Source organism: Melampsora larici-populina, assembly GCF_000204055.1.
Source record: "Melampsora larici-populina 98AG31 unplaced genomic scaffold MELLAscaffold_15, whole genome shotgun sequence".
In the NCBI taxonomy this organism is placed as follows: domain Eukaryota; kingdom Fungi; phylum Basidiomycota; class Pucciniomycetes; order Pucciniales; family Melampsoraceae; genus Melampsora; species Melampsora laricis-populina.
Genome location: NW_006768779.1, coordinates 1258830 through 1285629, shown reverse-complemented (window position 1 = coordinate 1285629; position 26800 = coordinate 1258830). Strand labels below are relative to the sequence as shown.

Genomic DNA, 26800 nt, shown 5'->3' with positions numbered 1-26800 from the left:
TCAAAAAACCTGTCATGACAGCAACAGCTTGATGATGTAAAGAGCTGTTGTTAAGTGTAGAAGACATATGGTTAATGGTCTAGGTCCCTCCCAGTCCTCTTTTGTCAATTGGGTAGAGGATACTAGAGGATCAAGTCACACCTCAGGCATGTAAGGTTGGTACATGAGGGTTATCACTCAGTAGCAAAGGTTGGGTGCTTGAATTCTCAATGCTCACAACTCTGAGCCTTTGTGGTTTCAGGGGGTTGAGAAGTATAATCTTCTCAGGCCTGTTCTTGACCTGGGGTTGGTGATTCTAGGATGCGGCTTTAGTCCCCATATGATCTCACCTCTCTTGGGACTAGCCATACACCACACTCAAAATGGTTCACTAGTCTCAGGGGAAGAAAAGTATCCCACTGTGGTAGGACTTGCCAGAGTAGGTTAATTAACTGCTAGTTACAGAGAGTTAAAATTACAAGGCACTACCATATATCTACTAGATCCCCTCTGACTTGAACTTGTACTCCTCAAAGGATGAATGGAACACACATTTTAGATGCAGTACCCCAAAAGAAAAATTATGAACACATGGACTTTGAATTACATAGATTGAACAATAGATTTTTTTCCGTTTGTTTTTCCACTCTAAACGAAATTATGATGATGATGATGACCAACAGTTCTTTTTTTATGAGTTTTCTTTTCTGATTTTCTTTTTTCAAGATAACCAGGTATAGGAAACCCATAAAATTCTCTCATTAAAGGAGGAATAGAGATCCTAGATTTTTTAGGATTCTCAGTTTTAACTTCAACTTCAGCTTTGGAGTTAGGTTTTGGTTTTGGTACTGATTCAAACATTAACACCTTAGTTATATTTTGACGTTTCCTACTACGTAAGATTATAAAACTAATGATTCCTGAAATTAATAGGAAGATTATGGTAATGATTGCTGCTATTTCTCCAGATCCTATGGTGGGATTTGAATGTTGAATGGTTGGAATCTTTTGGTTTTCTTGTGCTGAATATACAGATTGTGAGTATCCCTGTATTGTTTTTTGACCTTCTGTCTCTGTTGAACTTGGATTATTAGTTTGATTTGTTAAAGCTGTCTGGCCTGTCTGTAGATCATGTGATTCTGAAGTCCCCTTATCTAGCTTATTTCTCAGGTCTTTGTTCACTGGGTTTATTTCTTGTTGATTTGAGACCTCTTTGGGTGGTGCTTCTTTTGATGCTGCCTCCTTTACCAGTTCCGCTTTTGTCGGTGCCTCCTGTACTGGTGCCTCTTTTGTCAACTCTTTCACAGGTCCTTCTTTCATTGTTTCTTCTTTCTTTGGTTCTTCTTTCAATTCTTGAATTCCTTGAGGGTTTTCTGAAATATCAGGATCCTGTGTTTCTGGTTGACCATTATTGTCTGGTTTGTCTTTTGGAGTAGTGTTATCAGAAACGTAAGAGTTTGAGGCATCCCCGGATTCTGGAGTTGGTGACATCACTTCAGGCGGAAGGGTCTGGATTGGATCCTTGGGTTCTTGAGGGGGTGGGCTCTGTTCAATAGGACTAGGCTTGGGATTATTTTTTGCTGGTGCTTCAACTTTTGCAGCCCCATGAGGTTCATTTACTGGGTTAGGAGGAGGTGGTGGTGGTGGTGTTTTTTGGTTTGTTTTGTCCTTTGGATCTTTTAGTGAGTTAACTACTGAATCTATTAAATTGACTACTGGTGAGCCTGCTTTATTATTCTTTATAAGTTCCGGAACTTTTTCTATCACTTTATCTATGGTTTGTGTTGCACTTTCACGATCTTTTGTTGAGAGCGTTGGTAAAATCGCATTTAGAGCATCATTTATTACATTGGAATTTGATCCTCGTGTTACTAGATGTCTTACTTTTCTCATTCGATTTTTATTTGACATTTTGTACTTTGTGTTAGCCTCCAAATTATCAATCAAAGTGTTGGTTAGAAGTGATGGGTATGTTGGTTGTCTGGGGTTAAGGTTGAATATATGGACAATGTGTCGATCCAATGTCACTGAAAGATATCTGCAACTGATGTTGAAAAGATAGTCTTTATCTGCGAAAAAGATGACAAGAATGATCCTGTTCAGCTTCACTGTGTTGTCCAAGAAGGACTCAGAAAGAATGCAATCAAGAGGGAGATTTTGTTGAGGTCGAGTGTGCTCACATTTATTTAATCCCTGACGTTCCGTAGCATAAGACTCTGGCTGAGCAGAAATTTTGCACAATGATTCCTCGTTGATAAACCTTGAAGTACTGTTTGAGATTGCAATCTGATTTCTTTCAATATGAATTGGGGGTTGAAGTAAAGTCACAAGTCGGATGGGTAAGCTGTAGTAGCAAACCTCTAAACTCTTGAAGATCAAGAAGTTGGAAACCAAAGACTGAGGGAATGTAGACGCCTCAAGAAGGCGATCACAGAATTCCCGGAGGCCGTGAGCATGTGATGGAAGAGAAGCGCAAAGGAAAGTCTTGGTCGACAGTTTCAAGTTCTGGGCTTCAACTTCACTATATAAAGCTGGGCTATAATTGTGATGTATGCGAGTCTGTACTCCAATCATCGTGAAGGGCTCGTTCACGCAAAAGCCTCCTTTCGATATCTCCAACGTCGAAATCTCACCTTACCATCAAGCGTATTAGAAAATTCATGGATACCTCGACGGAGAGTTCTGTCTCTCGTTGCTAACGTTATCAAGACCAAAAGAAAACCATGTGCCTAGGAGCCGACGAGCTCTGTAAGGAACTACTTGCAGTGCCAATCATCACTCACTCTCTGCTACCACAAGTCGCCCCAATCTTCGAATTCAACTTTTGCGTTACCACGTATAGACTCTGAAATGTCTCGCACCTGGTGCAATATTTGATTCATTGATTGGCAATTTGGTTGCATTTTCTTTGGGAATATGCACCCGGTGTGTTCATACAGATGCACCAAGAGAGAGCGCGTCAGGGGCTGGTCTGGGATGTCATCCTTGAGACTGCTATAGCTCATCCAGGTCAGGGTTGCGTGAAAAGGTGACCCGACCAATGCTATTTGCTGCCGGGAGCTCTCCCACTCCAAAGGCAAATGCCATAGCAGCCCATTCTACCTACGATGAGTGTATTACGGAGGTCAATAAAGGAAAGGATCAATAGATGAGGTCAATAGCTTGGTGTTTAAAGCAGACAAGATGGCAACACAAGATGATATATATCCCAAATATTGAAGACAACATCTAGCCAGGTACAATGACTTTGCTCTTATCTTATCCTGTTCTTTGATTATGATCCTTGAAATGGTCAACAGTTCTTTCCGAGATATATGATCTTCTAAAGTCTTGAATACTATGTAGAAAACCACTAATAAATTTGAACTTTGAGCAGCTCATGACCTCTGGACACCAATGATGATACTACATACATACGCCAGACCCACAACCAAGGAAGCAACCATGAGCATAGCATTTGGCTGTCCCCGTGATCCCACTGCAAGCTATTGCGGCACATCCTGACTCAGAATTTCGCCATCCATCATCAGCACCAAGTTCGCTGGTTGATGGTCTGATCCTTGAAAATCCCATGAGTTCTTCTCCATCCTCTGCGATTTTACACATCGTGGGTACGATTGAAATAGTCGAGATCAAGCAAACTAGAATTATGTTTCTTAATTGTGTTCCGAACATGGTGATGATGGATATCGCACTATAGCAAAAATATATAAAAGGTTATATGAATCTATCAGTTATCATTGAACAAATATGTGTCAAAGTTTCAATAAGACTGATCAACCGCGAGCTCCGCGACAAATGGGATGATCACTCACGGAATGCGTTCGGGAGCGGGTGTGTGTGGAGGTTGGTTTGTTTTGTGGTGGATTGAGTTGATTATCTATCAAGTTAAATTATGGTATCCTCAGTATATGTGGCTGATAGATTTATGCTTTTACACCTCAAGTCTGCGTAATGTCATCAGGAGATCAGCATGATGCCAACAATGACTCACAATTACTCAAGCAAGTTTAGTGAATGACAAAAATGAACGTTGATATAATGATAGATTTGAATGTGATTTGATTCAGGTATCAAGTTGAGAGATCTCTGGAGTTGAGTGCTTGAACGACACGAGAATGAGAGGATTTATAGCAAACTTGGCATTTTTCCGCTAGAAAACTTTTTCCGAAAGAATTTTTTTACCTATCTTGTAGTTTAGAAACTTGGAAAGTTTACCTCACTAGAGGTCTCAGCTCTTGACTAGATTGCAACATGAGTCAGAAGAGACTTCTTTGGCTTAATGTCTTCAATGAGCTCGGAGGACTGAGTCTGAACCATCTGCCAGTTGATATTCCGAAACCAAACCAAAAACTTCTCGCTGGGAAATGGGTTATAGATGAAGTTAGACTTGGTGAGACATCAGCGATGGGATGAAATCGATTCCCCTTTCAAATTCCACCCTCAAAGCGCGCTCGCAAAATGTGATCAACCTAGACGTCCCCTGGAAATCAAACACTATGATAAGAAACGTGCTGCTCCTCAAACCAAGGAAAATTTTACAGGGAGGTCTTTTGCAAGACAAACGATTGCTCATAGTATATTGCACAGAACACTGGTTATTTTGCAGAAAACAGGACAAACAAAAAACTACCAGACTTCCTATCTGAAGACTTGGACATTCATGATCACCACTCTTTCAATTTTTGGGCATCTACTAGTTTGTTGCGTGTCTTAAACAAGAAGCTGTGAGCATGATGCCTCATAAATCTATTGTGTTGGACGATATTTTGATTCAATCCTAAGATCTTTAGCATGATATCATGAAGCTATTGATCAAACTTTTAGAAACTTTCTGTGGAAACGATATTTTTGCATTTGCTATGGTATATGTGATTTAGGCTGAGCCCCGACCCCCAAAACACGGGTAGCGGCCGATCAACGCACTTGTGCAGTGTCAGGGCCCGCCTGGATACATTTGGATGGCACTTCTTGAAACCTGGGGACCATCATAGACCTGGTCCACATTCAAACCAAATTTTTTACCTCGATGGAGTACCAATCAAATTCTTCAGAAACAGTTCAAGCTTTTCTTCGCGCTTCTGCCTTCATTTCAAATCATGAAGTTCAATCAAATATCTCTCAACTTACCACTACAGACAAATTACAATTTTATTCACTTTTCAAAATCGTCACTACTTTCGGGGGTGGACCGTTAAGAACGCCTTCTTTTTGGGACTTTGAAGGCAAAGCAAAGTTCGAAGCCTGGAAATCTACAAAAGCCAGACTCGAAGGTCTTATTGAAGATGAATCTCGCAACTCTCTTGTTGAACTTGCTGCTCGAGAATACATTGAAAAGGCTAGAGAAATAGGATGGGATGACATTTCTTCAAAATCTACAGATCCTTCGATTACTCAAGATTGGAAAACTGGAGATTCAACACAGAAAGGTCTCACGATGGAGCTTTCTAGGTTTCTAGCAGAAGGTGGCTTGAATGAACTCCAAATCACCAATGAAGAGATCGATCAAGATTCTGATGATGAAAGCACCCCGGACATCTCACACCAGATTGAAGATGAGAATTGCTCCCGAGACGAATACGGCTTCGAGATTGATTCTACATATGAACCAAACACTTCTGATACTGAAATTAATCAACAAGGAATCAAGGCGCTTTCCAACCTTTCGCATTCAGAACACAATCCACCCGGCCTAAATATGATTTCTGTTTCCAAGATGCTGAACGCTGAAGAAGTAAACAATAAATCATCAGAAGGATCACCGTCTCTTCATGATTTAATCATCGAAAATAATGAAGTCGGTGTCAGGGAATTCATCGATGATGCATTGCAGACCAATGGAAAAGGTCCACTTGAATGCATCATCAACCAGTTTAATACTGATGTGTGTTTTTCAAACATTTCTCCATCTTCTGTCTGCCCCTCACTTGTCTTCCGAATATCCTGTTGTGTTATAAAGGGTCTTGTCCACCTCGATATGCTTTGGAATCAAACACACTACTTGGACTCTTTGTCTTTTGAGTCCAAAGGATGTGACACAATCTCTCAGCTGATCAGTAACCATTGTGATTGTGATTGATCGCGTTCTTATAGGGGTACACACCACTTCATCTCGCCTGTGATCGAGGTCATATGTCTATCGTCCAGCTACTGATCCAATCAGGCGCTAACCCATGTCTCAAAGATCAGCAGGACGATCTCACCGCTCAGGAGCTAGCCCGTGAAGCTGGGATGGCTGAGGTCGACAACTACCTCGATCAATTCGTAGCTCAACCTTGAGCCTCCGCCTTCGCTCGTGCGCATATGCGGTTGATCTTACTTAAACGGGTGACGATTAGCTTGACGTAATGAACCCCGAAACTATAAGACTTATATATAAGATTTTTACGATTTCAAGTTACCACATTATGTTGCTTCAGATATGGTGAAGAGAGTATGGACCACTTATATCCTATTTTCATGATTGGTGGGAAGACTGCATCGAGTGATGATGTGATTTTTCGGAGTTGGCTGCTTGAGAGATGGTCGAACCTGAGTCCTATAAACCCTTGAAGGATGCCCTGCAGTGCAAGTGAACCCAGATTGGTCATGGTACTGTTTCCGTCCTCTACCTAGGGTGGTTTAACAAAAGACCAGTATCCCAAGTTCAAGGGGCACGTTTGTTCACAAATACCAGAGTAAATTTCCATGAATATTTTGCTCGTCCTCTATGATCAAAAGATATGTGCGGTTGTTTCCATAAATATACACTTGGAGGGATACTTGGGTGGATGTGGGGAAGATTATTCGGACCGGAAATGTGACACAATCTAGCCTCGGGTAAGCTGAAGAAGGCACACCTGCGTGAAATCTACATCTCCAATTCTCTTCGACCGCCTTCGACTGGAATAGAGAGGCGCCAAAAGGTTCATCAAGAAATCGGCCAATTCCTATGAAACCAAAGAAAATTGAAACCACTCAAGTGCCGTAATGAGAAAGTGGCAATAAGGTTTCTAAAGATATGCATATGATGACTTCAGCATTAAGTTTCAAACAGACACACAAAAGGTAAACTTACATTAATTTTTGAAAAACTGTGTCATGAAAGGATTGTTCTGTTAATCCGAATTCGGCTCTACAAAACTGCCTTGGAGTTTAAATGTGATTCAAGTAAATGTCGGTGTCCTTCAGAAGAGGTTTAGAAGGGTGGGGGTTGAGTTGCCGTCTGTTGCTGTAATTTGAGTATCAAGCAGGCCTTCTCTATTCTTCTTTGACTGTGAGGGGGGGAGTTTCACGCACAAGGGTCCATGCTTCCATCAAAGCATCTATCATTGAAAAATATTTTCTTGTCCATCTTGACGACAGAAAGACAGAAAGTTGACAAATCAAGTCTTTTGTGTCGCCAGTTATTACCACGCTCGTTTGACCTTCTTGTATAGCAGCTACCCAGTCACCTCTTGAGTCTTGGTAGACTTTAGTGGTCAAACATCGGTTGAAACACTTTCCCGATCCCTCAACCTTTTCTTTTACACTTTCTCATTTTCAAACATTTTTTTTTGATCTATTCACTCTCATTGCGAAACTTTCAACCATGTCAATCCCACACAAGGGAACTTTTTCATCTCTTCTTACCAGTTTGATCAATCTTTTATCATTCCAAATTTTTCTTACGAGTGCTCAAATCGTTCCTTTACAACTCAATGATCTTTCGAATGTTCTTCCTAAACCGGCTGTACCACAACGAGGCGTTTCTTCGGTGACTCCTCAAAAACGAGGTGGGTTTGTGTCAACCAAAAATGGTCACTTTTACCTAGGCGAGAATTTGTTTGATTTCCGTGGTTTCAAGTAAGTAGATATTAAATCTGTTTCTCAACCTGAACATCAGAAACTGACCCTTTTGCTCTGAATTATCAGTGGACCTACCCTTCTTGATGGTGAGTCTTGGTGACATAAGCACTCAGCCTTGACCAGAGTCATGCAGCGATTTTCACTCGGAGCTTATGTACACCATTTTTCGACAACCAGGAACGATCTTTGAGAGCACAGATCTCGTAAAGTCAATTGCAGGTTTTGCAACTCCGGTTACTAGGACTTACACACTCACAGTTGCCAATAAAGTATTTGGACTTTCCAAGGGCCCAGAGGTTGCCCACATCACTGGTTGGGACAATAGCACTCAAGGTATGCCAGCTTCAACGATTTACAATTTAAATGCTACCCAGCAATAGCTTATGCTCTTGATCAATAGATTGGATTTATAACGAAGAGACATGGCGACAGATGGATAACGCGTACGGTTATCATGAAATCTCGAGTATGCGTATTCTAAACTGAGCTCACGGTCACTTATTCGGATTCCAGTCTTGCTATCGCCGCCGAACACGGAGTCAAAATCATCATGCCAATCATCAACCAGGTAGGCTTTCCTCACCATCATTGTCTCAGTAGGTACAATTCGGCGTTCTCATCAGACACTTATTTGACATAGGACTATGGAAGCTCGGACACTGACTGGGTTGGAAACTTTATTGATGTGAGTGACTTATCGTGGTAGCTTCACACCTCACTTGATATATAAAAAACACTTGAATCTTGACCTCAAGTGATTTATTCCTCGATCAGTTAATTCGATATAGGTTCAATATCACAGAGTACACCACAGCTCAAGTTTCAGTAGATTGGTTTGTGAATTCAAGCATCAGAGAAGACTTCAAGAAGATCATCAAGAAACTTTTAACTCGAGTGAATACTGTCAATGGACGTCTTTATGGTAGAGATGATACTTTTTTAGCTTTTGAAACAGGAAATGAGATGAATTGGGCAGAAGTCTTTGTAACCTCTAATTCGACTAATGGAACTACGAACGGAAATAGCACTGGAGCTGTTAATGCAACCGATGCCAATGCAACTATCAATGGAACTGTTACTTTTAACCGTGAGTGAAATGTCTTTTGTCCAAAACACTTTCTCAGCCCAATTTTCTTCTTGCTAATTTTATATTGTCCATTCCATAGACACCCGACCTGCTCCAGCAGAGGTGAGAGAAATTGCTACTTTTATATCCTGTGATGTTTGCTGAAGCTTTATTTCACTACAGTGGACGATTGACATTGCGAAATACATCAAACAATATGCTCCACATACCCTAGTTATGGACGGAAGTTAGTAAGTGACCGATGGTTTCGTTTCATCGCCTTTCAACTGAATTAATGTATGAACCATTTCAAGCTCCCGAAACCCTCAAGATACCTGGCCAGAGGAAACGTTAAAGTCCCCATATGTCGATATTTTCTCATACCATCTGTGTAAGTTTGGAAGAGCCTTTCTTCAATATTGGACCAAACGAACCTCTCTACTTTAGCTCAATACGTTTTTTTGGATCGGAATATAGATGGTGACGGAGATATCCTACTCTTCAACGCGTAACTCAACTTATACTATACCTCAATGATTTGGTCATCAACTAATCCGATCCTTTGAACTATAGATTAAACGAGCGGGTCAAATCGTTTGGTAAAACATTCGTAGTTGGCGAACATGGATTCTGTAAGATATTCTATACATTATCAATCACAATTCATCAACACTAACACAACTCATGTAGATAACAACGAGGCTTCATTTGAGAAAGCCTACAAGACCTTTACGTGTGCTGGTGCTCTAGCTTGGAGTTTACGACCACACGCCGAATCTAATGGATTCATCACTCATAGTGAATCAGATAGTGTGTTTAGTTACGTGCGTAAATTCTTTGAACTTGATCATCAACCAAATGAACCACTATCCGATTCCAATACCTCATCTTTGATCATAAAAACTCTAAACAGCACGTTCCGGGTTGGACTAATTCTACTGCTTCAAACTTTGATCCTCGAGAAGCCGGTATTGTAGCGCTTACATACAAATCCAGGTAAAAGCTATTTCACTCCATCTCAACATTAAGATTTTGACTCAAGCTGGTATACTTTGTCATCTATTTGATAGTTTTGAAATTCTAAATAAACCTGTGGCACCTTACCCAGTACCTGCTTCACCTTTACCTTATTTTGGTACTAATGGTACTCATATCGGGATCACTTGGAAAGGAGCTGCTTGGGTACGTCAATATATCTTATATCTTTTCAGGAAGAAAATGTTTTTCTTAATACTGAAATAGATTTGTTTTTATAGGCTCAATCTTACCAAGGTAAATTCTTATAACTTACCAACATAATTTTCAGAAAAAAACATTTTCATTAATTCACACACTTTTCTTCAATAGTTTGGGCATCCGAAAGTGATGGTGGAGGATTCATAATGGTAAAGTTTTTTTTCCTTATCTTTTTCAATAAATCTCAAACCCTCATTAAAACTTCCTAACACAAACTCGAATAAATAAATATATTTTCAGGTTGCCAATGAAATTCACGATAATGTAGAATCAGGAGATCTTTTCGTTCCAATCGATGTAAAAAGCCCAAAATCACCATTGCAGATCCCATACAAACCTCAAATCCATTATCCAGAACCCATGCCAATTTGGCGTGATACAAAATGGAGTAATCAACCATCAAGAAACCCAAATGAAGTTCAAAAACTAACCAAACGTCATACAATCTCCATTCCAAGAAAACATTCTAAACTCACTAAACGTCAAAATCATCCACAATCTGTTCATTCACGTACTAAAGGTGGTTGGTTTATTGTTAGAGGAATCAGTGTTGATGGTTTACCTGGTCCTTTCTCTGAACCTACTTTTATCCCATCAACATACTCATAAACCTAATGTGATTTTCACAAACCATTCATTTAGTGATAGTGATTTATATATACCCATGTTTGATTTTTTTTCACATCTATCTTTTCCAAAAATTTGTTGTCTTCTCACCTTAGTCAGTCTTTGAACAGTAAGATAAAACCCAATTTCATGAAACAAAATTATATTGAACATTTTAAAACATCCTACACATTCTGATAAACATTGAAATTTCCTTAGATCTGAGATCCTTTGAAAGTCTTTTTCTTAGGGTCTTTGACTCAATCGTTTATGCTTGAACACATATCACTCCGAATTGTAATCTGAATGGACATTAGACTACTAACAAGAACTGCAAAAGCATGATCCCTCCCACAATTCTTACTAGGACTCATCCCAGCGCATCCAAGGTAGACCTTTAGTGATTTATATATACCCATGTTTGATTCTTTTTTCACATCTATCTTTTCCAAAAATTTGTTGTCTTCTCACCTTAGTCAGTCTTTGAATAGTAAGATAAAACCTATTTCATGAAACCAAACTTTATTGAACATTTTCAAAACTTCCTACACATTCTGATAAACATTGAAATTTTCCTAGATATGAGATCCTTTGAAAGTCTTTGTCTTAGGGCCTTTGACTCATTCATTTACAGTCAAATTGGAAAAGCTTGGCTGATTTTGCCCGCAAAACTCGGGAGCATCGGGATTCCGGATTATCTGTGAGAATTCTCACTGAGAATTCTCAGGTCATTATACAGAACCACTTATAGACATACATGTATTTTCACATATCCTTGTAGCCGGACGGACCGCTCCCAATTTGCTGCGCGTGAGTTCCGTAGCCCCGAGCGTCACACCTCCAGCAACCCATGGTTCACATGCCACGCGACTTTTCAACCTGTCTGAATTTCTCATCTTTGCAAGTTCAACGTCCCTCGCCAACCCACATCAAATGAATAAAACTGAACTCATGTTCAATTCAAGATGAACCAACATACCAAATCAATGATTCAATCGAGCCAGAAACATGGGAACAATCATCAAAAACTGCTAAATCACAATGAGGACAACAAAAAGTCGGATCTTTGAATGACAAACTTATGAAATAATCGAATTCAATTCAGGAGATCATTCATGTTTTTGCTTGAGATGGAAATCAAAAAAAATAGAAAACGGTTTAAGATTGAATTAGATGCGCTTGTTCAAATCAATAGACATAGAAAACGATCAACTCAACAGATCAAGATTCAAAATCCTTCCTCTTTATCTCAACATATCATCAATCAAGATTTAAGAGATGGAAGCTCGCAAAATACTGACTGATTTGAGTCGAAAGTGGCAGGATTCAACTTCAAGCGATATTTCACTTGAATTTCAATTTGATCACCAAAAATGAGTCAATGAGAGGTATAGAATTAGAGATTTTACTGGGACTGTGGTGTAAGTCGAAGCATGCAGTTTATTGTATATGTCCATCTTGTGATTGACATGAGGAATTTCACTGATGAATTATTTTAAATTTTATTTGCCTTTAACTTTAACTTTACCATTCTATTGTTTTTGTTTTGTTTTTTTGGATGACTAACTTTATATTTAACAAGAAAGCACAAAACAAGTATAAAAAGGTTTTTGGATCCAAAAAATTTGAATGAGTTTGAAAAGAAAAATTCATCAAAAGGTGATCGAGTTACTAAAATCAAACTTGAGTGAATCGCTTCATCTGGAGTGTAATTATTATTATGTTTCTCTTTGTCTTATTTTTCTCTTTTGTTGTCCTTCTTTCTGATCATCAGAATGCAAAATAACAACAATCAAAGTCTTTGTCTTCTTTCGCATTTCTACTTTTTGGCAGGTGATCTTTGAGTGTCTTGTTTGAGGTGTGTGTGTTTTTACCAAGACCCCCGAAACGAGAATTGAGGTTTCCTTTGCTCAGCATTTACCCAGACTGGTGCACCTAAGAGATGACAGTGTTTATATTTTCTCATTACATTATATCTTGATTGTCTCTAACCTGATATCTTCCTCATTTTTGTGTGTGTTTTGGGGGTATTGATATATGGGATGAACTCATTATATCAATTTCATGACAATGCTGTAGATCTGAAGCCTTCCTTCTGCTTTAATTCCTATGGTGGATTGATACCAGAATCTCTTATCAAGACCTGAATCAACAAAATTGAGGGTATATACGTGATAAATAGATGTTTTTGTGATGATTCACTCATATTGATCAAAGATGATCAAAGACCGTATAATTTGAACGAGATGGCTGGGATACTGAGTCAGATGAGGTCAGATGGGTACACGACTATGTATGTCAGTGTACTGTAGACCCATGAAAATGATTTGACTGCAGCAGCTGAGGGTCACGTGTGCCGCAGTCCAGGATCAAAAGTTTGGATACAAGCATCGGGCCTAACGCCTCTGTACGTGTTTCAGATGTATTCTCAGCTGGGCTCTGAGAATTCTCAGCCATAATCCGGAATCCCGATCTACCCCAAAACTCGAGCAAATTGGCGGGGAATTTGTGACAAGCTTTTCTGGTTTGACTGTATGCTTGAGCATATATCACTCCAAATTGTAATCTGCATTGACATTAGACTACTAACAGAAGAACTGTAAAGGCATGATCCCTCCCACAATTCTTATGAGGACTGATCCCAGCGCATCCAAGGGACCTTACCAGTTCAAGATATACCACTTGACTTTACTGTCTCAGGGGCTCGTCTATTCTGGAAGAGAAAGGGTACAGATAGAATTTTATCAAGGTGAAAACATCTTGAATAGATACAACACACAAGGTACAAAGTCACACTTTATTGCAGAATAAACCTCAGACAACATTCCGCTGGGTAAAGGAAATCACATTTTTTCAATAATGATTCTAACCGCATCAAAGAGCAGTCACTTTTTGATAGGCCAAAAGATAAATCAAATTGACCACCAAACTTCAAAGTCTCTTATTATCGATTTTCCTTATGATAAATATGTATGTAACTTCAAACATGCATCAAGGTTTTCCTCACCAATAATCAATAGTGGCTCTCAAACCTGACCCAGTTTCAAAAAACCCGGTTGCCCCAGTTGAATTTTTGGCTGGGAGCTGTCAACAAATGTCAACTTGATACACAAAGTTACTGCCAAAAAACAACTGGGTCAACTGGGTTTTTTGAAAACCGGGGCAGGTTTGAGAGCCACAAATACATCCAATCAACTAAATTCCGTGTACAATTCATCCACACAACAACCAAGTAATTCTTTTCTCAAGAAACCTCTTTTACTCTGACCACCAATTAAGCTACATAGCTCAGTGTAATTCATACGTGCACTAAAAGACTAATCCTTGCTAAATTTCATAAAAAACAAAAGAGATCCGAAAAAAAACTTGAATAAAATGAAAGAGATAAATGTAAAAAAGCAAAAACGAAGGACGACAAAAAAAAAGAACTGATGATAAAAAAAAGTCAAAAGGAAAACCAAATTTGAAATCCCAAGTTGTGATGTAAAGTTGTTTTTTTCTTATCTGTGTGGAAATCGTCAATATGAGACCAACAAGTTACTAGTTTTTCCAATTCTCTACCACTTTTCATAAAAAAAGTTCCACTACTTGATAAATGTTAAAAAAATCATTCAGTCATCAATTGATCATTCTTCAAACACCAACCGATACCAAAAAATAAAATATCGACAAACGTTTGAAATTCCAAGTGTTTTTCTGAACCATCTCTGATTTCAAAAATGTTTCAAACTGAATCTCATTTATAAACGACTTCCAAAAAGATACATTTTTCCATCTTTTCCAATCATCATAGGTAAGTTTCTAACAATCAATTCGTCTTCAGAAACGTCTTGTTTTCTTTTAATAAGTTCCAAAACCTAAACCAAAGGAAAAATCAAAACATCAAAATCAGTTCATCTTTTGATAAATAAATACGTGTGTGTTTCATCAAGACAAAGAAAAATAATATTCAACTGTTTCATCATTCATCTTTCTAGAGGTTCTAGCTCGACGTTCATGCATGATTTCACTTTCATTTTCTCTTTTCTCAACTCTAGCTTCATTCAAAAACTCATCAATCAAATCATCACGTTCAAACAATTCATGTTCATCATCCAAGTCCCTCTTCACTGGAGGAGTAATCGGTACAGTTCCATACTACATGATCAAATCAGATCATTAACTCAAGTTTGAAATATATATGAAACTTGGGAAAACATCATGTTGACTTACTACTGCAAGAGTTCCATCCGGTAAACCAGTTACAGGTTGGTTATCTGCCATCAAAGTCTTGGTGGTCTCTTGGCGTATCTCAATAGAAGACTAACAAATCACTGATCATTAGAATCTGATAAAGATGAACAACTAGAATGTTTCTTTGAACATACCATTTGATTTCCTTCTTCATAAACAAATGATCGAATATGATTCTCCTTGACTTTCATATCCAACACTTTCAATTCACGTTTAGTCACTGGGGTGACCGGCGGAGCTATCTCAACCGTTCCATACTAAGACAACCAAAATCAAACATGATTAGGAAAATTTCTTCAATAAAAACCTTTTGGAAAACTTACGACTGATAATGTTCCATCAGCCGAAGCAGTGACTGGTTTATTATCTGCCAATAAAGAAGTCGAAGTAACTTGACGCGTCATAAAGTGTGAAGAAGACACCGGTTCCAGACCACTTCTTTTCAAAAGTGATCGATGTGGAGGTTTCTCATTCGAGTTTCTTTTCGAAAGAGATCGAGACGAAATAGGTTCATGCAAGCTTCTTTTCAAAATTGATCGAGAGCTCAAGTGTTCATCTAAACTTCTCTTGAAAACCGATCGCTTGTGTTTTTGACTTTGAATCTCATCTTTCACATCACGTTTAGTAGCTTTCATTGGAGCAGGAATAGGTACAGTTCCATACTGAAAGTTAAACCCATCATCAACGTCAACATACATAGATAAGGTGGGTTTCAACCAAGAGAAAGAATCACAAGATATCTAAACTCACCAAGGATAAAGTTCCATCTGCTGAAGCGGTCACAGGCGCATCATCACTCAAAAGTGAAGTAGAACTTTGACGAGAGATTAAATCAGTAGATCTAGATTCAAGTTGTTGATAATTGAATTCAAGATCGCGCTTGAATTTAGAACAAATCGTAAACCCACAAGCTATAAATCCCCCCAAAAAAGAACCCAATCAACCAATTTGAAGGGTAATTCAAAGTAAAAGAAGAGAGAAAATGACAAACGATTTGATTTAGCAAACTGAGCAACTTGAAGCGCCTGTTTTTTTAAAAACTCATGAAACTCTTCCAAAGTAGGTGCCAAACCACAATCTTTAGTCACAAACCCATCATCTAAACCCCCCACCCCAAAAAAACCTCATCAGTTATCAATCTATTCGATTTGGGTTTGAACATCACTTACCAACAAATTGACATCTTTTATGAAATTGATTGAGATCTTTTTTTATAAAACAAGTGATTAAAGAAAAGAAATTTAAAAGAAATAAAAAGAAGACTAGCTTCATGATTTTTTTGAAAAAGCAAAGACAAAAAAGAGTTCAAAGTATGTAAAATGAAATCGAAATCGAAAATCAAAAAAGGAAAAGGAAAATGGGTTTAAAGGTTGAATGGTTGTTTTTGTTTGAAAAGACGATTGATAAAGAGTTTTTAAAGTAATTTGAACAAAGGAATCATATAAGTATACTCCGAAAAGTATCTACCAAACGATGATGATGATGAAGATGAAAGAAAAAAACCAACAACGAACGAAATTTTTCAACAAAGGTTTAAAAGTTAGAACGAGAATTAAAAAAAGGTAAAGAAGAAACCAAACGATGAGTAAAGGGTGATCACAACTCAAAAAAACAAGAAAAAAACACCAGTGAATTAGTTGAAGATGTCGATCATGAAAGTGATCTGATGAGATTTAAAATCAAGGAACTTCAATAAACCATCTTTCACTGGTAACAACAAATGATCAGTTCCACCAAATCCAAAATCAAAAATCAAAACACACAAACGGTCAGGAGTGATGGTTGAGAAAGAGAAGAAAGAGAAGGTGCATCATGAGTAGTACTAGGGAGTGTAAGAGGAATTGAATGGTTTTAGACTCAGAGTAGTTGTCAAGGTAAATTGGGTTACCATTAGTGATCTCATCACCGAATTCCTTTCTTCTTCTTCTTCTTCTCTTTACCTCTTTATGTATCATGCAACTAAACTTTCGTCATCGATTTTCACCTTGATGACTAATCAATCTGACCAGAGAAAAGTGGTACTCAGGACACCGAGCTTTGGAGTGGTACAATACGTTCAAACATGATCGAAGTTTTCTTGTTTGTGAACTTGAAGAGCGAGAATTATGAAAAATCAATTCAGAGATCTTGTAAAAACTTGATCCAGAAGAATATGATTGGTGAACTCTTGGGTAAACAGCTACCCATCCCAATGGTTTCGTATTAAAAGAGGTAAAAAGAAAGTCTTACAATTTCCAGATTTCGAGAATTATCATTTTTATTTAGCTATCATTCTGACCACTGTCAATGTAGAATAGTAAGAATATCGGTCAAGTAAGAATCGAGATATAAATTTTTGAAAAAGTCGTCTTTTTCCCTACAGCCTCAGGGCTCACTTGTAGCCTGAGCCTTGCAAATATATCACCACAATCATTGCATTTTTTCTTGATTTGACATCACTATCAACACCTCATACTAAAACACATACTCATAGGATAAGTGCTCAATCTGTAAAACCTGCCTAGAACTTGAAGTCAAAAGATTGATTAAAATTGAATTGACTGTAAAAAGACATTGAAATGTGATCGAGAAAATTATTCAGGAGGAGTAAGGGTTAAGTCTAACTCAAGGTATCGAAAGGTAGTTAAGAAGTAAAGAACTAAAATGCTCTTCACCATTCAACTCTAGAGGATGAACAGAACAAGCCTTTGGACTGGCTTTTCAATTGGCTCGCACCATAAAAATGAAATCACTCAAACTTATTCAGTGTACCAAAACCAATCGGCCTATCAAGATATTCATGATCTGTTAACGAAATACTAAAAAAACGATCCAAATCTCCACCAAATTGCTTGAAAAAATTATAAAAATCAATCTAGAAAAACAGTCATAAAGTAACCAAATCTGATATACAAACACAAGCAAAATAAAAAGCCGATTTGTGAAACATTCTTGATCTTCATAATTACCAAAAAAACCCATACCAACCCAACTCACCTAATACAAAATCATACACTTCTATACAACTTTACAAAAAAACACAAAGGATGATGATGGTTAGATCATAATTTAGACTTCACCAACATTTGATTCATCCGATAAATAATCTCTTCTGCATCTTTTTCCACTTCATTCATAAACGATTCACCTAAACCAAAAAAACCAAACATATCAAATCGATGCATTTGAATCAAAAAAACGAGCTTGATGAGATTAGTGGTCAATTTTTTTTGAAAATGGAAAGAGATACTTACAAGTTTGAATCTTGGTTAATAATCCAACACTTATACCACAAGTCCAAATCCCTGCATGAAGATCTCCAGTTTCATAAACCTTTTTACCTCTAAGTCCAGAAACAAGCTAAACCAAAATACCCACAAAACCTAATCAGAGAAAAAAACCCCGATTTTTTTTTGTAGTAGATCAAAACTCACATGAGCGATTTCTTCAAATTTACAACCACCTGGTCTATTTTCCATCTTCACGACTTCCAAAGCCACCGAGTTTTTATAAACCCTAGCCGTATTACCAAACGAACGAAAGATATGAATCGTTTGACGTTCGTCGGCTCTGATCATCTCTTCTTTAATGTTTTGATGGATTTCCGCTTCTTCAGTGACCATGAAGGCCGTTCCCATATTCACTCCTGATGCTCCTAATGCTATGGCTCCTGCTAACTGAATGAACATCGAACCCATCATGAGATCTTCGTTTAAGGAGAAGCTAAGTGTGGGTTGGGGAACTTACGCCTCTTCCATTGGCAAAACCACCTGATGCTATAAATGGTATATTAAGTGATTGAGCAGCCCGAGCAAGCTAAACACAACGGTTTGTCAAACATCAAATTGAGTATCAGATTTCAGGAAACCAAACCATAAAGTCTCAACAAGAAAACTTCACATACTAGAACCACTCCACCAATATCATCTTCACCAGGATGACCAGCACATTCGAATCCATCAATGGATAACATATTCACACCCACTCTAATAGCCGTCAAAGCATGTTTAATACTCACACACTTATGAATCACAAACACATTCGAATCTCTCAAGCGTTTAATGATCGGTACCGCACTCGGACCTCCAGCCGTTTCACATATCTTAACATTCTCTTCTAAAATTATCGTTGCATAGTCTTGGTATGGTGGTGGATTGATAGATGGTAAGAACGTTAGGTTTACACCGAATGGTTTGTTGGTCAATCGACGTGTTTCGTGGATCGCTTCTCTTAGTTTTTCGGGCGTCGGTTGGGTTAGACCGGTTAGGATACCTAGGCCTCCTGCATTTGAAACGGCTGCTACTAGTTTTGGTAGTCCTACCCTAGATTTCAGAGCAGCGTTTGAGGGGAGATTAGTTTGGGTTTGAGATGATCGATGGGTTTACTTACCACATCATTCCACCTGAGTTGAGAATAAGAGATGGAATGAGTACGAGTATGAAGGTGAGTTAGAGTGAAAGTGAGAATGAATGCTAACCTTGTACAACAGGTACTCTTATACCAAGAGCCTGAGTGAGGGCAGTTTGAATTGGCATTTTGAATGATTTCGGATTTCTGATTGGATTTGTTGAATGAAAGTTGAAGTGACGACATCGTACACCAAGTCGGCTTAAGTCTATACTAACTTCTAAGTCTAAAGTTAAGTTATAACTTATGTGGTGAATTCAACTTCCATCAAATTCAACATCACTCTCACCTACTCACACTCACCACATCAACCACAACCATCACCAAATCAACCACCAAACCAAAATCAAAATCAAATCAAACCAAATCAACATACAACTCATTCAAATAAATCCAGACATCCTAAACACCAACAATCACCCAAACCAAACCCTCATCAAATCCCACCGAATTTCAATCAAATCATTCCACACTTTCAACCATCATGAGTGATAACGAACGAGGAATCACAGATGGTGAAGATATAAGTTTACCCAGAGCAACAGTAAACAAAGTCATTCAAGGTAAATTCATTCCATTCCCATTCTCATTCCCAAAACCAAAACCAAAACGAGATATAGAGAGAGACTTATTAAAGAATTGTCTTTTTTTGTTTTTTGGGGGCATGGGCTTAGAGTTTTTACCGAATGAAATAGTTTGTTCTAAAGATACGAAAGATTTAATTGCTGATTGTTGTAAAGGTACTTACTTATCCTTTACCAAAAACAATCATCCAATTCCGATCATTGACTTTTGATCGGATTATTTTTTTCGATGGTCTTACGAATGAATTTGGACAAACGAATCATTGATTTTTTTCGGGGGGAGGGGGAAATTAGAATTTATTACATTAATTTCATCAGAAGCTAATGAGATTTGTGAAAGAGATTCAAAGAAGACGATCTCACCTGAACATATTACATCTGCTTTAAAAGTTGGTCATTTTTTCTTGATTCGAAAGTTTCAAATCAAGCACAAAGAAAACTCAGTTACCATTTATATAACTTCGGAATGGTTTGGATTGATTGATTTGGAAATTTGTTGATCTTTCTAGCAATTAGGATTTGATGAATATATAGAAGAAGTCGAAAGTGTAAACCAAGTTCATAAAGCTCAAACAAAAGTAAGTTTTTCTTTTAGGTCATTCCCTTTGAGTCTTAAAACTTTCAAAAACTCGAATCAAGAATCACTGATTATTTGTTTTTGAATTATTGGTGATTAGCATGAACATCAAAGAAGGAAAAACAAATTAGAACAAACTGGTTTAAGTCAAGATGAATTAGCAGCACAACAAGAATTACTTTTTGCTGAATCCAAAGCTAGATTTGATGCTGGTCAATCTTGAAATCGGAAATTAAAAATCATATACACACACACACACATCCAAATTAAAACGTTTATTCAATTTCATGACCATTTTTTTTAACAACAATCCTCTTTTTTTCTTTTTAAGAAATGTTTCATATGTTTTTATATATATAAATCATACCAAAAATAAATACGGGTTTCTATTTTTTTTAAGTATAAATAGATAAACAAGTTGTTTTTAAGAGTAGATATTCAAAAGACCTTTTTTCAAAACCTTTTTTCGATTGTTTTTTTATTTAAAAGGTTTTGTTATATAATGTTCTCCAAATTTCCTTCTTCTTGTTTTTTTTTTGTATTTTTGTAATACAACAATTCCTCCAACACCAAATCTCAGATCTGATCAAAAAAAAGATATAAATGTGAAGAAAAATCAATCAAGAGTAAAAGTTAAAAAAAATCAAGTTTTAGATTTTTTAACTTGATTATGATAAGTATTGAGTGGTTTAAAAGAATTACAAATCGCATTGAACTTTCACAAGTCTTGCAGGTATCTCTGTTATAAGCCTTTAATAAAGAGTCATACTAAAACTTACTCAAAGCCAACTTCTAAGCCAACTTCCAAACTAAAGAACCTTATCTTTCAATCATACTTTTGGTTTCAAAGTTCTTTTACATACTTATGATCTTCAATGGTTTACTTCAGTTCTACCTTTCCAAAGAACGTATTGTAAAAACCAGACAAATCATCAAAAGATTCCAAAAGCTTTAACCAAATTCAAGATAAATCATTTATACACAAATATATACTATCTATTTACTTTTCAAACACATACCACTAAACCAACAAACCCAACAAGAAAAACCCAACTAAAAACCACTTCAAACCTATCATTTTTTTTTCCAAGAATCAAGAAAGTTTTTATTATCTACATATAAAAAATATCTAATATCAAAAAAAAAAAAAAGAAAATGAGTTTTTTTTTCTTGCGTTTTTTCTTTTAAATATCAAAAATAATGAAACTTTTTGATCATCAATCGATTTTTTCTTTACTTCTCCAAAAAAACGTAAAAAAAACCAAAAACACGAAAAAAGGGAAACCTTTATATACACATACAAACAAAAAACTTATAACAAAAACGACAAAAAAAGGTGATGATGAAGATCAAGAAACCCCAATAAAACGACCTCTGTCTACCATTTTTTTCTTTGATCAACTCATGAATAATGATCAGGATGATCAAACTTCTCAAAAAAAAAAACTTGGGTTCAGTTTATCTACAATGCTTATTAACAGAATCAACTTCAAAAAAAAACCAAAAAAAAAACCAAAAAAAACCAAAAAAAACCCAGAGGTAAAAAACAAATTCAATTGATGTTAAAGAAACAACAAAAAAAAAGAGTGACAAGCACACAAAAACACACACACAGAGAGAGAGAGAGAGAGAGAGAGACATACAAGGTAGTATGATGATGATGAGGTAAAGAGGTAAAGAGTTAAGTCAAAGTGTGTGATGAATTGAATTGAAGATAGGTAACATAAGAAAAAAAAATGACATTTTTTTTTCCAAAATTCAAAAATCATCATCGAAATTCAAAAAAACAAACACAAAAAAAACAAAAAACAAAAAAACACAAAAACACAAAAAGAAGAGGGGTACTACCTAATACGAAATAAATTGTGATTTTGAAAAGAAAGAAAACGAAATCAAAAGAAACAGAAAGAGATCAAACGAAACCAAAAACCAAAAAAAAACAAGAAAAGAAAATCAAATCTAGTTGTGTGGGGAATGAAGAAAAAAAAAACTAATAACGACTTTGCAAAAAAAAAGAACATATGGGTAGACAAATCTTTAAGGGGGGGAGGAGGAGGGGAAAAAAACGATCTATAACTTCTTCTCCTTTCTCTTGCTCTCTCTGTCTGCATGTCTGTCTCTGTGTGTGTATTCCATTTTTCCCACATTGCCTATTGAAATCGGGTTTCTTGCTTAAGGATATCTACAAGAGAGAGAGAGAGAGAGAAAGAGAAGCGGGTAGAGGTTTAAAGTAAACCACATTCTCTTAGATTAACTTGAATAATCTATTTAAACCAAAAAAATGAAGATTGGTTAATAAACTTTCACGAGGATGTCAAAGGAGAAGAAAAGAGACGAACGATATCATTGACGGCCGAAAGAACGAATCGAATTTGAGAAGTATCAGTTGCACAAGTCAGATGAACATAAACCTACCAAAAAAAAAACCAAAGCCCATCAATCTTTGACAATTTAAAGAAAAGATAGATCAAGAAAGACCACAAACCTGTTTAGTAGGACTTTGATTTAGACTAATAAACTTATTACTAAAGAAATCAGCACCAGCTTGTAATCGATCTTGATCAGTGGCATGTGAAGGTAATGGTTGAAAATCAATAAAGAAGTTTTCGATCTTCGAATCTTTTAATTTATCTTTAAACAAATCAATCTTATTTAAGAATAAGATGATTGAAGTTTTGGTAAACCATCTTGAATTACAAATCGAATCAAACAAATTCAAGGCTTCTTGCATTCGATTCTATTTTTCCAAGAAAAAAACGAACGAATAAGTAAAGGTTTCAGGTTTGGGAGGAGGAGGGTTTGAGGGGACTTACGACTGATTCATCTTCATATAACATTTGATCGTATTCACTAACGGCTACTAAGAAGACGATTGCTGTGACGTTTTCGAAACAATGAATCCATTTCTTCCTTTCACTTCTCTGACCTCCTACATCAAACATTCGATACTTCAATTCACCAATCACAAAGACTGTTTCAGTGATCCCAGTGGTCTTGACTCTAGACCTCAAGACATCTTGATCGTTTGGTAAATAACCTGGTTTTCCAATCCGATCTATCGAATCAAAGTAATATGCTGCTGAATCATTAAGCCTGTTTACAAAGAAAAGAAATAATCAAACTCATAAGTCTAATGAAATGATGAGATAATTTTTTGAAAAAAAGACAATCTTAAAATACTCAACTGATACTCTCTACTCCGATCAAAACATTGACGTACACCTGGATCATTCCAAAGTAATCGAATCGCATGTACAGCCGAAGGATTCAAATCTTGATCTTCAATCTGAGGAGGTAATGAACAAATCAATTCTGCCAAAGGTTCTAATTGAGCTGAACCTAATGGGATTTGCATCATCTTCATCGCGTCTAAGATCACAGCCATTGATTGGATTGTGTTTGAAAATACGATTTCTTTATATGATTCTCTTTCACTTGATGTATATGATCCTATTTTGATTGGAAAAGATTGGATTATTAATTTCAGTTTTTGGTTGATTTAAAGAAAACTAGCTTGATTTTACATACCTTCATGAATTAGTTTCATTTGTTTCAGAATGGTTGATTTACCAGATTCACCTGCACCTAATAATAACATCTTGATTTCATTTCTGAATGGATTCGATATCACATTAAAAAAGATCAAGTTAGTTATGGTATAGTTTGAGTCAAAATTGAGTGTGGGTCTGTTTACCTTAATAACATTTTATCACGTTTTAATTGACCTTCGATTTCATCATTTCTTTGTTTAGCTTCTGCATCTTCTTTTGATCCACCACAACCCATGATAAAGAAGAAGAAGAAGAAGAAGAAGAGAAAAAAAGGTGATGAGTGATGAATGAGATATATAAGTTATTTGAATTTGATTCGATTGGATTTGAGTGTATGCTATATTGATGATTGGTGAAGATGAGATTGGTTAGTTGATGATATGTAAGGTGTGTGATTGGTTTGGTTTAGATTACGATTTTAAGATTTGAGATAAATTAACGAAACTAAATCTTAAATTGAATGAAAATGAAAAATGAAAAATGAAAATAATAATATCTTTGAACTTTGAAGGGATGGTGAAGTTGGATTTGCCTTTGTTTAAAGAATCGGTTTGTGTTAGTGTTAGTGTAGTGCAGTGTATTTACTTTAAGAGAAGTTGGAATTGGAGAAAACTATTTTGGAAATAAATTTCACTTGAAAACGCGTACAACAAAAAAAAACTTCAAACTAAACTACTTATTTAATCACAAAAATCAAAAATCAAAAAAAAGAATATATATGTGTAGTTTAAAGATCAAAGCTTAGAGGAAAAGTTTGACTAGTACGAAAAAGCTGATGAACTTCTTGTCCAAGGGAATCAAACCTGACCTGAATTTATACACTTACACATCGGTGTTCATCATACATTCATCCATGAAATTCTATAGAAAGCTAAAAAGTTGAATTTATGTAAACCATCCATTCATCGATCCATCACTAAACTGTTTCTATTTCTTCATCAACTTAAACCGAATTTCAAATCCATTCAATTCAATCATCAACATTTTATATGGATTGAATTTAAATCTTAAATATTTTTCACATCATGGAACTTCTACAATTTCCAAGTATTAATTCAATGTTTATCAATCTTTATCAATTTAAACAATCAACTAAGACTTCGATAAGATCATTTCTATTATACATCCATCCAACACAACACGTAAACTCTCAGAGATTTATCAAGACATTTCAAATCATACTTTACTTTTCCTATCGATCGCAAGTACTTATCAACAAACACCAGCCGGACGTCCAGGATGTCATCGGATGGAGAGTAAAACTCAAGATCACTGACATCTGAGAACCTTCACGAGCCGAGCCGAGTCGAGTCCTGATGTATTTCATCTTACACCACCAGGACTCAGGAGCATGTCTTGAAGCGCGAGACGCGTACGGTGCCAGGCAAAGGTTAGTCGCTGAAGTGAATTTCATTCGGTGTCTAGTGGGATATCCACTCAGCGAACCGAACCATCGGCTCTGTGATCACTGACAATGACTTTCACATGGATCAGTTGGATTTCAAATCCTTGGCAGTCTGACCATCGCACTGCCACCACGTGGGTGAAGCCTGAGAAATCGCTCTTGTGCTCGCCAAGTGGAGCCACCTCGGCTCGGTTCACAGTATGTGCAGACGACAGCCTCGCAGGTTGGTCACATCCGATTCCCATTTGTAAGTACATATGCTTGCGGCCTCTTGCGACCTCATCACATTTCGCGTCTTGAACTTGGTCAAAAATGATTGTGTTGTGATTCAGATAGGGTGTCACATGGAATCAGGGGGTCTGACTCTCAGGTCCAACAATTTTTGCAGCTTTGACCATGAAAAAAAACTGGATCCCAAATTCAGCAATTTTTACATAACTTTGATGTGTTTTATGAGTTTGGAATTCCTTTAGCCCGAAAGGTTTTATGAGCCACCAATTTACGCCAATTTACAGATAATCAAAAAATCTAAATAATCATCAACCAAACAAAAACTAGAGGAATAATGTGAGATGACAAAGTCAAGAAAGGTATCATTAAGATCAATAGAGTAACAAACCAACACAAGAGAAAACAGGTTATGGAGATCACTTTACTCTCAACATGATGAGACATGTGAAAGATGCAAAGACATATAAAGAGCAACACAGCTTGAGAAACTCCGGCTTGCAAGTTGCAGTGCCCTTGAAATTCTCTGATTGGATGGATCAAAGTACAATCTTTTCTCCAACAAAGGGTTCATGGAAGAAGTGAAGTCTGGTGATCTCAAGTCTCAGGTGAGTGGCTCTGAGTCTGAGATAGAGGCATGCAGGTTTCATAAAGTAAATACATGTCATATTTGTCTTTGTATCACCCAAAACAAAAGACTCATGTTGATTTAATTGCATGTGTCTGAGCATTTTTCAAGAACATGTGGTGCTGAAATACTCAAGTGTTTAACAAATGAATGTCTTATCCAACTCTTGGACTTGGACTTGGTTACATTTAGATTAACAATAACAGGAGAAGGCTTTGTTCAAGGCTTAAGCTAATGCTTATGTACTTCAAATGTATGTATCAACCTGAGTTTTTTCTTGTGGAGGGGGAAAAGACAATCATCAAACTAGGATCCAGAAATTAAAGTTTTCAATGGGTTTTTTGGTTAAGCTTAAGGACCAGCATCTTGGTTTTTGCTAAACTATTTTATGTACACAGCTTTATTCTTCAAATTTTAAACTGTTATATATCATGTGTGTCTTGGAGTAAGTTTTTGTTTTTATAGCTATTTGGTTGTCTACAAATTGAGTCTAT

At 36.8% G+C, this 26800-nt stretch overlaps 8 protein-coding genes across 8 annotated transcripts; 3 read left to right on the top strand and 5 right to left on the bottom strand.

Annotated features, from left to right (window-relative positions):
- Positions 1-627: 627 nt before the first annotated feature.
- On the bottom strand, positions 628-1890 carry MELLADRAFT_105940 (uncharacterized protein; the record flags this gene model as incomplete). Its single annotated transcript, XM_007409219.1, has 1 exon — positions 628-1890. The coding sequence occupies one exon, from the start codon at positions 1888-1890 to the stop codon at positions 628-630; it is 1263 nt and encodes a 420-aa protein (XP_007409281.1).
- Positions 1891-3384: 1494 nt separating this feature from the next.
- On the bottom strand, positions 3385-3654 carry MELLADRAFT_124270 (uncharacterized protein; the record flags this gene model as incomplete). The annotated part of the gene is made up of 1 exon (XM_007409218.1): positions 3385-3654. One exon carries the CDS (start codon positions 3652-3654, stop codon positions 3385-3387), a length of 270 nt encoding a protein of 89 aa, XP_007409280.1.
- Positions 3655-5008: 1354 nt separating this feature from the next.
- On the top strand, positions 5009-6258 carry MELLADRAFT_85803 (uncharacterized protein; the record flags this gene model as incomplete). The annotated part of the gene is made up of 2 exons (XM_007409282.1): positions 5009-5863; positions 6073-6258. 2 exons carry the CDS (start codon positions 5009-5011, stop codon positions 6256-6258), a joined length of 1041 nt encoding a protein of 346 aa, XP_007409344.1.
- A 1291-nt stretch (positions 6259-7549) lies between these two features.
- Positions 7550-10717, top strand: MELLADRAFT_62685 (family 5 glycoside hydrolase; the record flags this gene model as incomplete). Its single annotated transcript, XM_007409283.1, has 16 exons — positions 7550-7803; positions 7873-7892; positions 8065-8139; positions 8207-8249; positions 8320-8374; positions 8447-8491; positions 8581-8893; positions 8973-8995; positions 9056-9123; positions 9187-9263; positions 9563-9696; positions 9786-9868; positions 9943-10054; positions 10129-10144; positions 10220-10257; positions 10349-10717. 16 exons carry the CDS (start codon positions 7550-7552, stop codon positions 10715-10717), a joined length of 1725 nt encoding a protein of 574 aa, XP_007409345.1.
- Positions 10718-14454: 3737 nt separating this feature from the next.
- On the bottom strand, positions 14455-16219 carry MELLADRAFT_105937 (uncharacterized protein; the record flags this gene model as incomplete). Its single annotated transcript, XM_007409217.1, has 8 exons — positions 14455-14571; positions 14669-14851; positions 14927-15016; positions 15082-15204; positions 15271-15609; positions 15698-15858; positions 15939-16046; positions 16117-16219. 8 exons carry the CDS (start codon positions 16217-16219, stop codon positions 14455-14457), a joined length of 1224 nt encoding a protein of 407 aa, XP_007409279.1.
- A 1769-nt stretch (positions 16220-17988) lies between these two features.
- MELLADRAFT_85800 (uncharacterized protein) lies at positions 17989-19461 on the bottom strand (the record flags this gene model as incomplete). The annotated part of the gene is made up of 7 exons (XM_007409216.1): positions 17989-18074; positions 18181-18286; positions 18361-18603; positions 18674-18742; positions 18831-19248; positions 19316-19328; positions 19404-19461. 7 exons carry the CDS (start codon positions 19459-19461, stop codon positions 17989-17991), a joined length of 993 nt encoding a protein of 330 aa, XP_007409278.1.
- A 356-nt stretch (positions 19462-19817) lies between these two features.
- Positions 19818-20717, top strand: MELLADRAFT_35580 (uncharacterized protein; the record flags this gene model as incomplete). Its single annotated transcript, XM_007409284.1, has 5 exons — positions 19818-19896; positions 20008-20073; positions 20212-20306; positions 20427-20495; positions 20595-20717. The coding sequence occupies 5 exons, from the start codon at positions 19818-19820 to the stop codon at positions 20715-20717; spliced, it is 432 nt and encodes a 143-aa protein (XP_007409346.1).
- A 2554-nt stretch (positions 20718-23271) lies between these two features.
- On the bottom strand, positions 23272-24280 carry MELLADRAFT_85798 (uncharacterized protein; the record flags this gene model as incomplete). The annotated part of the gene is made up of 4 exons (XM_007409215.1): positions 23272-23587; positions 23680-23944; positions 24023-24105; positions 24189-24280. 4 exons carry the CDS (start codon positions 24278-24280, stop codon positions 23272-23274), a joined length of 756 nt encoding a protein of 251 aa, XP_007409277.1.
- Positions 24281-26800: the final 2520 nt, after the last annotated feature.